Source organism: Anguilla rostrata, chromosome 5, assembly GCF_018555375.3.
Source record: "Anguilla rostrata isolate EN2019 chromosome 5, ASM1855537v3, whole genome shotgun sequence".
In the NCBI taxonomy this organism is placed as follows: domain Eukaryota; kingdom Metazoa; phylum Chordata; class Actinopteri; order Anguilliformes; family Anguillidae; genus Anguilla; species Anguilla rostrata.
Window position 1 is genome coordinate 56,732,205 of NC_057937.1, and position 14,139 is coordinate 56,746,343.

At 52.7% G+C, this 14,139-nt stretch overlaps 1 protein-coding gene across 1 annotated transcript in view; it reads left to right on the top strand.

Annotated features, from left to right (window-relative positions):
• The window catches only part of LOC135256171 (trichohyalin), a 146,389-nt gene that overhangs the window by 24,229 nt on the left and 108,021 nt on the right, over positions 1–14,139 (top strand). The window contains exon 5 of the mRNA XM_064338016.1: positions 3,509–3,585. Within this exon, the coding sequence (XP_064194086.1) occupies positions 3,509–3,585 (77 nt within the window). The remainder of the gene's footprint in view (positions 1–3,508; positions 3,586–14,139) is intronic.

The following is a 14,139-nucleotide window of genomic DNA, read 5'->3' on the forward strand; positions in this document are numbered from 1 at the left end:
GGGGAGTGCAGCGGTAGCCGGGGGCGGAGTGCTACGCCGGCACGGAGCCGCATAACAGCCGGGACTCCTTGCGCATATTAATGAGGCTCTTCTGCATAGTCTGTGCTCTGTGTGTGACACGCGCGGCAGAATACGAAAAAAAAACCTCGAGCTCCGCCCCCACCCCCCCCCCCCCTCCGCCCCGCGTCTGCATTTGAATAAAATAATTTATGTCAACATTCCCACGCACGGGTCTCACTGGTTAAGCCCCACCCCCAACCCCCCTCCTGTTCCCCCCCCACCCCCACCCGCCCTGCCAGCCTGCGCCCCACCCTTCCTTAAAACCCAACACTAGAGGTGTGAGAGATACCAAACGATGTTACCTCCTCGTTACCCCCACCCCACCCACCCTCCCTCTCTCGTCAGAAGCTTCCAGAAGAACTACAGCGACATCTGCATGATTCCCGGCTCCAGAGCGGTGGGTGTTAGCCGACGTGGCCGCCACGGTGCCGCTCTACGCCGCTCCGCCGCGCTCCGCTTCCTGCTAACGCACCCGCCGCTAACCGCCACCCCCCCCTCGAGCCGTCGCCACGGCGATTAACGATAAACACGACTAATTGCCTCGCTGCGCGTGGAGCTCGTTTCATTTGAATATTCGCATTAGCGCCCCTGGGGGGGCGGGGGGAGGAGGGCGGGGGACGGAGTGGGAGGGTTGACGGAGGAGCTGGGAGCAGATGGCGAAATGTGGGCATCGGCGATGGGATAAGCCAGTTCCCTTTTCTGCGATACATTTTTAAAAACAATGAAAAATTAAAACAAAGATCTTGGACAATATTTTATATTTTTTTAAAACAAAGGACTTATATTGCTGACTTTAATTAGTTTCTGCCTTTGAAGGCTAGGTCCCTAGTTAGCCATTTAGCCATCTGATTTTATAGTTTCAGGAACATGGCGTGTGAATTTTTGTAAAGCCCCCTTTTGTTCCGCAGTGTGGACTGGGTTTGGGGGGGGGGGGGGCGGTGGCCGGGGGTGCAGCGCCAGCTCAATGGGATGTTCACGCTGCTTTACAGTGTCCAATCTGTACCCCTCAATTAATATTGGGGGCATGCGTGTATGTCTGGAGAGCCCACAATGGGACCCCCCCCCCTCCCCTGTTTCCCAAACAAAAGGGGAACCAGACGGGGGCTGGCGGGAGGCCGGGGAGCCCCAAAACCAGAAACAAAGGGGCAATCGCCTCTGCTGATTCGATACAGCCAATCGGAATCCAAGCGAGCGCGTTAATTTGTGCTTCAATTACAAAGAGTCTGGGACGCGAAAAGGGGGCGAGGGGTGGGGGGGGGGTACGCTGTTTCGTTCGTTGTTTTTCCCGGGAAACGAAGGCGAAAAGCTGCCGCGGTGTGCCCCCCCCCATCGCCGCCGATCGTTCCCACGGTCGCCTGGGTGCCCGGACCGCCATCGCCCCCCCCCCCCACCGGCACCCGCGCTCAACGCCAGACCCGTCCCGCCAACAGCCGCCTCCTCCGTACGGGACGTTTGGAGAGGACACGGCGGGTTTATCGCAGCTAAAGAACCCAAAAAGCATTAGTGCCATCTGGTGTGCCCGCGTCCGCCCCCGCGTCCGCCCCGTTACGACCATCACAGAAACACCCGCGCCCGCGTTCCCCCCTCTTTCTTTCTTCCTTCCTTTCTTTTGTTTCTTCGCTTTGGTTGACGGAAGGCGAAAAAAAAAAGTTGTGAAAAGAAAAGTCCCAAAAAAAAATAATAATAATTTGATCCCATGGAATGCAGTACGCACAGCAAACACGCGTGTACCCATGTGCGCCCACACGCGTGTGTTGTGTACGCCTGTTTCCTTTTCAGCTCCCTCCGTCACAGATGGCGAGACGTCCAATTAATCCGATCCTGGAAAAACGTAGGATGGTGTTCGTTTTCTTTTTTTTTTTTTTCTAATTAACGTCAAATTAAAGCAAATTGGCAGGACGGCTGGAAGCAGGGACACTAGTCTGCACGTTGCCATGGAATAATGACTCCCTCCCTCTCTCTCTCCCTCCCTCTCCCTCTCTCTCTCTCTCTCCCTCCCTCTCTCTCTCACTTTGTTCTCCGCTCTCGTTCCCCTGCTCTGCGCTGGCAGATGCCAGTGTGCCGTGGCGCTTTAATGATATGCAAATGAGATATGCATAAAACCGCTCTCTCGTGCGATGATTAAGCACAGAGGACATTAGCGGGGGGGGGGGGGGGGCTCTGTCTCGTTGTCTCTCGCACCCCCCTGCCCCCCTGCCCCCCCCCGCCCCGCTGTAACGAACCTTAATAATTCTCGTGGCAGAAATCAAAAAGCGTTTTTTTTTTTATTTTTTTTTTTTAATAACGGCGATAATATCCAAACGACCCCAACAAAAAAAAGAGGAAATCCGAGCCCAGGTTTTCCTCCTCGCGTGACAGAATTGTAAGATCCGTGTCGGCTGGCAGGCGCAGCCCCGTGCGTGGAGCTGGATGTGGCTGCGGAGACGTGGAGGAGAGAGAGAGAGGGAGAGAGAGAGCGGGAGGCGCCGGGCGTTCTCAGTGAGGTCCTGCGGAGGAAGAGCGACGCTGGAGCTTCTCCGGGGCTCGTCTGCCAGTCCCCCCGTGTGGCACTGCGCGAGCCCGGGCTGACGAATAAATCACTCCATCATTTTCCTCCCTCTCTCTCCTTCCTTCCTTCCTTCCCCCCTTCTCCTCCTCCTCCTCCTGCTCCTGCTCCTCCACGGTTGTTTCGGGCGGTCCTCCCTCGCCTCGCCCCCCTCATTGTAATCCCGCTCGTGTAATTAAAGGCGTGGAGCGATTAGCGTCCCCCGCGGACTTAAAATTAAAAAGGCCGGCGACGCCCGACCTCATTAGCCTCCCGATAATTTTCTTTTTTTTTTTTCTTTTTTTCGCTCGCGATTCCCACACACGCGCGCGAGCGGAAGCGCGCGTGTGTGTGTGTTGCGCGTTCTTTTTTTTTTTCTTTCTCGTTTTTTAATTAGAAAAGAAAGCGGGAATTAAAGCGCTAATTGTCGAGCCGCGGAGGCGGCGGTGGCGTCCCGAGCAAGCCCGCGGGACGGCGGCGGCGGAGGGGCGGCGCCCAAAAAGATGCCATCTTTGCAGCCCGAGAGCCGTCCGCGCCGGTGGCAGCCGCGGGTCCTGCCATCTGCGTCTGCGAGGTGATGCCAGAGCGCAGCGGAAGCACAAAGATCTCATCCCTCCCTTCAACAGGACTTCTTCCATTATTTATAATCCACGTTCCGTGCCCCCTTCGCCCCAAACGTACGGAAAAAAAAAGAGGAGGGCACCCCTCAAACAACCGGAGGGGAGAAAAGTTTTGGGTTATCCATCCGTGGTCCTCGCCAGCGGGCGATTTTTTTATTTAATTTATTTTTACGTTTTTTGTTTTTTTCTCTCTCTCTTTTCGTCCTTTAATTACGTTTGTTTTTTTTTTGTTTTTTATTGTTTGCCGAATGACAGCGAATAAATGCTCTTCCTCCTCCTCTTCCTCTTTTTTTTTCCAACGCAGCAGCGCCCAGTCCTGGCTCCGTGCCCAGTGCCACCGGACCTGGCGGGTACCATGGCGACGGTCCCCGGAACGTCCCCGTAAGTATCGGGGGTCCCCGCTGAACCGCCCCGGCCGGGCGGGCGGTACCTCCGCGCTGCGTCCGTGCCCGTCGGCTCAGCCGCCGTACCCCGAAATAAAAGAAAGGGAGAAAGAGAGACTGAGAACGAGAGGTGGAGTGTGAGAGAAAAGGAGAGAGATCAGCGGGGTGAGTTTGTGTGTCTCTTGGTTGGTTGGCAAGCAGGGGGCAAAAAGGGGAAGAAAAGGGGGGGCGGGTGTGGGGGGGGAGGTAAAAACCCGTTCCCACAGCCCCCACCCACCCACCCCTACCCCCTTTTTTCCCATAGCCCCAGATGGGATCGCCAGGCGGGTACCTCCTCCTTTGGCCGGGACACGTTCCGTCCTGTGCCCCCCCCCCCCACCCCCCAGACTTCTGTGGCCCCCTCCTGCAGTTCCAGCGTGTCTCCTCTCTGTGTGGCATACATCTCCCATACTGCCGCTGTGTACAGCTCACAGTCTGTTCATCTCCCTGGCGATTGCTGTGAATGTAGATAAATTGTGCCCGCGCACACACACACACTCACACACACACACTCACACACACACACACACATACACACACACACACTCACACACCACACACTCACACACTCTCACCACACAAAACACACACACACACACACACACACCACACACCTCACACACACACACACACACACACACACACACACACACACACACACCACACACACAACACACACACACACAACACACACACAACTTCACACACGCCCCACACACACCCCACACACACACATCGCACCACACACCACACACACCACACACACTCACACACACACACACACACACACTCACACACACACACACTCACACACACACACACACACACACACACACACACTCACACACACTTGTCTGCCTCTCGTTCGTTCGTTTGCTATTCCTGGTGCTGGAGTCCGGTTTTGAGCTTCTCTTTGTATTTGTATTTTAAACATTTTTTTAAAATATAAAGAAGTTGATCTCACGTTGAAGTGGCGCAGTTCCACACGCTAGGAGGTGTCTGACTGTCCTCGGATACGGTTCCGTTTTTAAAAAAAACGAACTGAAAAAATAATCGAAAGATTGTCTGGAAAAAAAAAAAGATTCAAATCGCGACTGAATCGCTAATTTTCTCTTTCTTCAGTTGCAGTTCATTAGTATGCATCCTCATGTTTGGAGTTTTTTCCCCCCTTTTTGTGTGTGTGTGTGTGTGTGTGTGTGTGTGTGGTGTGTGTGCGTGTGTGTGTGTGTGCCCGCGTCTTTTGTAAACAGCTGCTGCGGAGTTGTTGGCAGGGTCCCCGAGGTCCTGGCGCCCCCGCCCCCTCCTCCCTGCACCCCGCGCCGCCCCGTTGGCAGATTGGCAGCGTCCGCGGCATCAATGCCCACCGCGGACGTTTCTCACCGCGGCGGCGGTGGCGGCGGACGGGCGGCGGGTTGGCGGACGGGCAGGCAGGTGGCCGGGCGGCGCGGCGAGATTCGCGTGTGGTCAGGGGCGCCAAAGTTGTCCGGGTTTTTGGTTGGGGGGGGGGGGGTGGTTGGCTCTTGGCCCAAAATTAGCACCCACTCCCCCCCCCCCCCACCCTCCAGCCCCCCTTTCTTTTATAGATCGCCTCCCTGGCGTTTTTTTCGTCTTTTTGTTTTGTTTTGTTTTTTTGTTTTTTGTAATCCGTCTCGTCTCTTTCACCGCAGCCGTCGTGCTAATTAGCGGGCAAACTTTTTTTTTTTGTCGTTTTTTTTTTTAATTAATCGGCGGGAGCGGGGTCTTTTGTTTGTCCTTCGTCCTTCCCTCCTCCTCCTCCTCCTCCTCCGTGGGCTTTGCCAGCCGACCCGTGACGGGCACAAACCCGCCTCGCTCCGCGCGGTCCTTCCCGTCGCCGCGGCGGCTCCGCAGATGGCACCGCGCCGCCGCTGGCACGCCCCGGTCGGCTCCCGCCAACTCCCGTTCTCTCTCCCCCTGCCGCGTGGCACCGCCGTCGCCCCCGCGCCCGTTCCTCAACGCGCGGGCACTCTGCCAGTCCAGAAACGCCGCATCCCACACAAAAAAATATTAAAATTAGATAAATAATAATGGGAATAATCCTCAGGATGAGGAGATGGAAATGAAGAGGTGCTGTGGATCTTCTCTTTTTCCCGCTCTTTTTCCCGCTCTTTCAGAGCGACCGGCGGGTCCCGGCGGCTGCGGCGCGTCTGCCAGGCTCGGCGTTGGCATGGCGTCTGATGGCTGCCTGGCACCGCGGCGGGAGAGCGAGCGAGCGAGAGAGCGAGAGAGAGAGAGAGAGAGGGGGAGGTGCTTCATCTCTCCCAGCCCCCTGCCCCCCCCCCCCAGCTGCCAACCTGCCCCCCCCCCCAACCCCCACGCCCCCCACCGCCTCACTGCCAGGCAGCCCCAGGATGAAGTTTTTTTCAGCGTTGGGTCTTTTACATTTTCCTCCTCCTCTTTTCCCACAATCCCTGTGGGCAGCGTCCATTCTGTCCATCGTCCCGGCGAAAAATCGCCCTGTTCCCGGGGCGGTCAAAACAAATCCACTTTTTGCTACTCTCACGCAAAACACATCCATCCATTTTTGGACCCCACACCCCCCCCTTACCCTACTGTTCCGTTGCCCTGTCCCCAAAACTTTCCCCGCCAACGCGACCGCCAGCGAGCCTCCGCCATCTCTGCTGGCCAGCCTCCATCTTTTCCTTCTTGGCGTAATTTCGGCGTCGGCTGAGTTCCACGCCCCAGAAACCCCCCCACCAACCCCTCTGCCATTTTAGCGACAAACTACCCCTCTTCCTTTTCTTAAAACCTTCACCCGCCTATTTGGCGAGAATATCCAAATAGCGCCAGCGAAGGGGGGGGGTGGGATTGGGCGATGGGGGCTCGGTGCGCTCCGTCCCTCCGTCCGCCCGCCCGCCCCCACCCCGGCGGCGTCTGCCCGCGTTCTCCCCGCGATGGCGACGGCGCGGACCCCCCGTCGCCTGACGCTGCCCGTGAATGCGGTGGCACGGTGCCAGCTTCTCCCTGCCATCGCTCTCATTCGCCGCTCGTTTCCCTCGCCCACACTCCTTTTCTCTCTCTCTCTCTCTCTCTCCTCCCCTCCCTCTCACTCTCTCCCAACAGCGCCTCCCTCCCTCCCTCCCTCCCTCCCTCTCTCCCCTGCCACCCGCCCCCTCCCTCCCCTCCCCCCCCCATCCCTCTTTTGTTCTATAGGCTTGACATTAATTAACATACGGGTTAATTGATTCCACAAGCTGATGAATTGCTTCTTAACGTTTCCCACAGGGCGGCTAGTCTGCCACCTGCCAACCCCCCCAAAAAAACTGCCCGCCCGACCCGCCGTTCCCTGGCACGCCCCAACTCCTACCCCTACCGTCGTCCTGCCCTAGCCCTACCCTGCCCCTACCAGTGCCCTAGTCCGAGCCGTAGCCTAGCCTAGCCTAGCCTAGCCCCCAGCGTTGGCACTGGGAGAGTGAGGCAGCCTTGTGCCTGGCTCCTCCAGTGTGCTCTGGCAGCCCTGACTGTACCACGTTCCCCCCAGTCGCGCTCTGTACGCTGTCGACAGTCTTCCGGCTGCCTATTGGACTGTTGCTGATGGCGGTTGACGTTGTCGGATCCCTAGCGCAGGATGTGGCGAAGGCACTTTGTTATAAATAATCAAAGTCCTCTCGCAACCCCTCACCAAACACCCTCCCCCTTTTTTTTTTCTCCCTCCATCCTTCTCCTCCCTCTTTCACCCTCCCTCTCTCTCTCTCTCTCTCTCTCTGTCTCTCTCTCTCTCTCTCCTTCTGTAAACTGCGCACACCCTCGCTCACATCTCCTCCTCAGGCTTTTCAGTCTTCCCACATAAGCCCCTTCTGATTTTTTTTCCCCCGGTCTTATCGCAGTTTTCTTTTTTAAGGAAGTTCTGATAAACGTTATGGTTTGGGTTTCAGAAGTGGGCTCTGAGTTAAAAGTTGGTGATGTAAAGTACGGCACTGCGTCATACTCATAAGAAAGTGTCTGGTGTACGGTACACGCACGCTCATATGCGTATAATATACACATATACAAAATAATGCCGTGTGATTCGTTACGTGTGTATATTGTGTCGTTCGTTTTTATTTTGTCCTTGTTGTTCTGATTGGCTCGTTGGCGGATTCTTTCCGTGATTTCGCGCGAATTAGCGGCGGCTGTCACGTCTGATTGAGTAATTATCGCCGCCGCGCTTCTTCATTACGTTTTTATTTATTTTTTTTTTTAATTCCGTACGTGTCAGCGGAGCTGATGAGGGTACAAGCGGGAAGACGGGCAGGTTTTAATTATTTAAAAACACGCCCCTGATCCTCTCCCCGCTCCCCCCCCCCCCCCACCCCCAGCCCACCAGGGTCTTTACGCCGTCGTTAATTAGCCCGTGCTAACTGATGATGAAGGGGCTCAGATTGATGAAGGGCGAGTCCGGCTCCTGGTTGCCTCTCTGCTGCCGTTTCCCCCCACACCTGCAGCGCCGACGATCTCCCTCCCAACAGCACCCCCGCAAACTTCGCTTCGCCCCCTCCCTCTGTCCTCCTGCCCGAGCCATTATCTGCCTCTTTTCTCTCTCCTCCTCCCTTTTTTTTTTTTTTTTTTGGAAGTTTCTAATTGGCGACAGAATAAATTATTTTCGCTCCTGATTATTCATTCGTCGGCGCGATTTCCCACGTCTCCGCCGCTCTGTCTCTCTCTCTCTCTCTCTCTCTGTTTCTCGCTCGCTCTCTCGCTCTCTCTCTCTTCGTCGTTCGCGTTGGTGACGCAGGCAGGGGCGGGCGAGAGCCGACGCTGGCACCGGGGCTGCGTGGGTCTCCGATACGCCATTCCCTCCTCCGCCCGCCTTTTGTTTTTTCCCCCCCCCCCACTTTCTTTTTTTTCCATTATTAAATAAAAATAAAAAAAAGGCACACGAAGCAACCAAGGCAACAAGAGGAATCCATTATGCAAATGCGGGCGCTATTTGCATAATGTCTTATGCCAGGGATATGCAAATGAAGCGTATAATTTATGAGAGCCTGCGTCTGTCTCAGAGTGTTCCCATAACTTACAAAGGGGATAGTGTTTCTCTCTCTCTCTCTCTCTCTCTCTCTCTCTCTCTCTCTCTCTCTCTCTCTCTCTCTCTCTCTCTCTCCCCAGACTGGCATGTGCCGCACGCCCATACTGAACAAGCGCGCACTGTGTTTCTGCGAAAGACCGTCTGTGTCTGAGTGTCTGTTGGTGGGAAAAAAACTTCCCCAGACTGAGGATGGGGGGGAGGGGGGGGTTGAGGGTGGGGGCGGGCTTTGAATGACACACAGATCCCCCCCCCCCCCCGCCAAATCAGGAACAGTAGGCTAATATTCTAAAACCACCAAGGAACTAAATCAATCAAAAAACACAAAACAAGTGCCTGGGAATTTGGTGGTGCGGGGTTGGGGTAGGATGGGGGGTGGGGGGGGGGTGTTGGTAGTGGCCCCTTTGACTTCCCTCTCCTGTGTTCAGTGCGGGGGCAGAGTCGGGTCCTGGTCCCGCTCTCGTTCCTCCCCGGAGCGTTTCGGGGCGGCGTTTCGTCCGCGGCGGTAACGGTGCCCGGCGCTCCCCCTCTCTCGCCGAGAGCCGACGGGGCGGTCCCGTCCCGGATGAGGCGAGGAGAGAGAGGGGCAGAGAACGAAGGGATGCAGGAGAGAGGAGAGACGCAGGAAAAGGAGAGGCGGGGGAGCGAAAGGATGCAGGAGAGAGAGAGAGAGAGAGAGAGATTCTGAGCGGAGGAGGAGTACGAGCGTGTAACGTGGAACGCCTGTAGCCCGAAAGGAAAAGAGGAAGAGGACGTCGCGTTTCCTCTTCTCCCGTCCTGGCACCACTTGCTCACTTTGTTGCTTTTCCTCCCCGAAAGTCTTCCGGAGCCTTTTTTTCAGTATTTAGGACTTTTTTGTGTTGCCTTTTGACGGCTCATTGTTTTTTGTCCATCTTCGTTTTGCATACTTGGTTTCATGTTGATGTCTCCAGTGACATTATGTCAGTGTGTGTGTGTGTGTGTGTGTGTGTGTGTGTGTGTGTGTGTGTGTGTGTGTGAAAGCGAGTGAGAGAGAGAGTGTGTGTGTGTGTGTGTGTGTGAGAGAGAAAGCAAGTGAGAGAGAGAGAGTGTGTGTGTGTGTGTGTGTGTGTGTGTGTGTGTGTGTGAAAGCAAGTGAGAGAGAGAGTATGTGTGTGTGTGAGAAAGCAAGTGAGAGAGAGTGTGTGTGTGTGTGAGTGAGTGAGAAAGCAAGTGAGAGAGAGAGTGTGTGTGTGTGTGTGTGTGTGTGTGTGTGTGTGTGAGAGAGAAACAAGTGTGAGAGAGAGAGTGTGTGTGTGTGAGTGAGAAAGTGTGTTGTTTTGTTGTGTGTTTGTGTGTGTTGGGCCGTTGTGAAAGAATGAAGAAGATTTCAATCTTTAAAGAAGTGGTGTGTAGTGTGTGTGCTGTGAGGCAGTGACGCGGTAGGGGTGTGTGTGTGTTTGGAAGCACGTGGAGGAATGTGTGTGTGTTGAAGTGTTTTGTTCTGCTGTTTCGGGCGTGTGTCAGACGTTCAGACTTTGTTTGCGTTTTTGATTCCTTCGTGTGCTGGGTGTGTGGGTGTGGTGTTTGTTCGTTGTCATCTGTTTTGGTGCGTGCTGTGTGTGGTGTGTGTGTGCGTGTGTGTGTGTGTGCGTGTGTGTGTTTGTTTGTGCATGTGTTTTGCGTCTGTGTGTATGTGTGTATGTGTGTGTGTGTGTGTGCGTGTGTGTGCAGGCGCTTGTGTCCGTGTGTAGCGAGTCACACACTGAGTATGTCTCCTGGGCTCCGGCACACGACTCCTTCCACACACAGGGTCCGTTTTTCGACGGGAGCGACAGCGGCTCGGTTCTCCTGTCGCTTTCACCACCATTTCCTGCCTTCCGAGGACCGCGCGGGGCTCAGGGGACGGTTAATTAGCGCGCTAATTCCGAACGTTTTTATTATTTATTTTCTTATTCAAATGCTTCTCTAGCGACCGCGTTGCCTTGTTAGCCTTTGGGTACGTTTGCACTGCGTGATTGGAGGGAGTGTGTTAGCCTTAGCGTACGTTTGCACTGCGTGATTGGAGAGAGTGTGTTTGCCTTAGCGTACGTTTGCACTGCGTGATTGGAGAGAGTGTGTTTGCCTTTGGGTACGTTTGCACTGCGTGATTGGAGGAGAGTGTGTTAGCCTTTGGGTACGTTTGCACTGCGTGATTGGAGAGAGAGTGTGTTAGCCTTAGCGTACGTTTGCACTGCGTGATTGGAGAGAGAGTGTGTTAGCCTTAGCGTACGTTTGCACTGCGTGATTGGAGGGAGAGTGTGTTAGCCTTAGCGTACGTTTGCACTGCGTGATTGGAGAGGGAGTGTGTGTTAGCCTTTGCGTACGTTTGCACCGCGTGATTGGAGAGAGTGTGTTAGCCTTTGCGTACGTTTGCACTGCGTGATTGGAGAGAGTGTGTTAGCCTTTGGGTACGTTTGCACTGCGTGATTGGAGAGAGAGTGTTAGCCTTTGGGTACGTTTGCACTGCGTGATTGGAGAGAGTGATGTTAGCCTTTGGTACGTTTGCACTGCGTGATTGGAGAGAGTGTGTTAGCTTTGCGTACGTTTGCACTGCGTGATTGGAGAGAGTGTGTTAGCCTTTGGTACGTTTGCACTGCGTGATTGGAGAGAGTGTGTTAGCCTTTGCGTACGTTTGCACTGCGTGATTGGAGGGAGTGTGTTAGCCTTGGGTACGTTTGCACTGCGTGATTGGAGGGAGAGTGTGTTAGCCTTAGCGTACGTTTGCACTGCGTGATTGGAGAGAGAGTGTGTTAGCCTTAGCGTACGTTTGCACTGTGTGATTGGAGAGAGAGTGTGTTAGCCTTTGCGCACGTTTGCACTGTGTGATTGGAGAGAGTGTGTGTTAGCCTTTGGGTACGTTTGCACTGCGTGATTGGAGAGAGAGTGTGTTAGCCTTTGGGTACGTTTGCACTGCGTGATTGGAGAGAGAGTGTGTTAGCCTTTGGGTACGTTTGCACTGCGTGATTGGAGAGAGTGTGTTAGCCTTTGCGTACGTTTGCACTGCGTGATTGGAGAGAGTGTGTTAGCCTTTGGGTACGTTTGCACTGCGTGATTGGAGAGAGTGTGTTAGCCTTTGGGTACGTTTGCACTGCGTGATTGGAGAGAGTGTGTTAGCCTTTGCGTACGTTTGCACTGCGTGATTGGAGAGAGTGTGTTAGCCTTTGCGTACGTTTGCACTGCGTGATTGGAGGGAGTGTGTTAGCCTTTGCGTACGTTTGCACTGCGTGATTGGAGGGAGTGTGTTAGCCTTAGCGTACATTTGCACTGCGTGATTGGAGGGAGTGTTTTAGCCTTTGGGTACGTTTGCACTGCGTGATTGGAGAGAGTGTGTGTTAGCCTTCGCGTACGTTTGCACTGCGTGATTGGAGAGAGTGTGTGTTAGCCTTTGCGTACATTTGCACTGCGTGATTGGAGAGAGAGTGTGAGAGAGAGAGCTGTTGTTGTTTCTTCGCAGGGAAACCGGGGGCAGAATTAGCTTTGAGCCGCCGGCGTAATCGCGCTGCGATAACTCGTCGCTCGTTCACGTTCGAACGAGACGAGTGTGACGATTTGTGTGTAAAAAACGAAACCGAAGCGTTTTCTCTTCTGAACATCCGCGCGCATGTATACACACACACACACACACTCTCTCACACACACACGCACACACACACACACTCTCACACGCAAGGATGTTCTTGGGCAATGAGCTTTTCCATGCGATACAAATTAACTGGAAATTATAGTTAAAATGCTTAATTTTTGTTGATTATTAAATAGTGTTAAAACATTTGTTGTCTGAAAATGGTTGAAGACATGTCACCAGAAACATGATAAATATTGGAATACTTTGATTTTTACATTTAAAGCATCAAATGACATTTCTCTCGTATCTTTGTTTTTGGGTGAAATTATTTTAAATATTTGTTCCTTCTTCTTGTGCGATCCATATTGTTTAGACTGTATTACAGCATTTTATATTTAAGCCTCTTCCATTTCCCCATTTAAGCTGTGTGCTTATGGCTGTAGTTTCTGTGGCCCTTTTAAAGGGAGGTTTATTTTATACTTTAACTGTAGTGCTGCATCGGCAGTTTTTCTTTGGAAAATACTTGAAAGTAAATGTCTACCTCAGCTGTTTTTCCTCTATACCTCATTATCAGATGTATGGGGAAATAATACTGCGTGGAAGAGCAGCTCGGAGTTAAATTTAGCTCCAGTCATTGTGATTATTCATTCATCCATTAATTCATTTTTTCTATCCGTACCTTCACCACTGTCAGTCATATCTACTTCAGAGCGTTCAGATATTAGCTGAAGTGAATGGTGAGATGAAAATGTTGGCGGTTTCTGAAAAGGCAATGACTGTTGAGTGCCAAGTGGCTTTATCTGAAGTCGAGAGTGTTTGAAGGCCAAAATAACTTCAGAGCTTCAGTGTTGTGTTATCCCAGCTCTTAGGAACTTATTGTGATTTATTTAAAATGTGTTTATATAGTTCTCCATTTCAGGCTGTTTAATTTATTTAGCATTTAATAACACAGACGAGAGAATAATAATAATGACAATGACATCTGGCTGTTTGTATATACATTTTTTGTACTGTATGTTGATAATCGTACACTTATTTTGCTCGAACATCATAAGAAAAGTCAACACAATGCCAGTTCTAAACAGGGAACCACCATGCACTGGCACATTTACGGCATCAAATTTCTGAAGATTTTTATGGTATGGTCCTTATGACTCTCAGATGCTGGGATAATATGATGGCTCACAATGAAATGAGAGCCCGGAACAGAATACTTTAAGACTTGGGAGGAAACTGGAATGTGGAGCAGGGTGGATCTCTGTGTGCTCTACACCCTGCTTCCTGTTTCAGTAAATTGAAATTTAATGTGCCGTGATTTGCGTAGAGCAGTTTCAGACCCGAGTGCTGGATTCACACAATGGTCTCTAAGTTCTGTACGTAGACCCTGCAGGATGTCCCTTTCATAGCCACTGCCCCCATAGAATGTGCTGTCCACCCTGGGAAAAAATTAGCAAAGAATAAAAACAGCTCTGCCTTTGTCTCGAGGGCGGCCATTTTGATTTCTTCTCCTCGGCTCCAAAAAGCACACGTCAGTTGGCGGCTCTTGTTTGAGCACACCGTGTTCACCCGTAAAGGTGCCCCCCCCCCCCCCCCCACATAGTCCCAGCGGAAGGGGGTTTTAAAAGCAAAAAGAGACGCAAATAGACCGGAGAATAATGGAAGCGGTATTGACAAGGCTGCCTTTTTTATCAGCGTACTGTAATTATGTACAAGAATTGCCTATTACAGTTTCTGCTGGAAAGGGGCCATTTGCAAAGTACTGTGTTAGGGGAATAAACAGATATTGCTAAGAATACAATCTTGGCCTGAAATGTCCGATTTTTTTTGTATTTGAACCCCTTACCTCCCTCCCCTAGTGGGATCTCCTAATTGGAACCGGTGGTCCAACACCGCAATGTGCTCAATTTAGAAGGGGGGGGGGGGTGCAC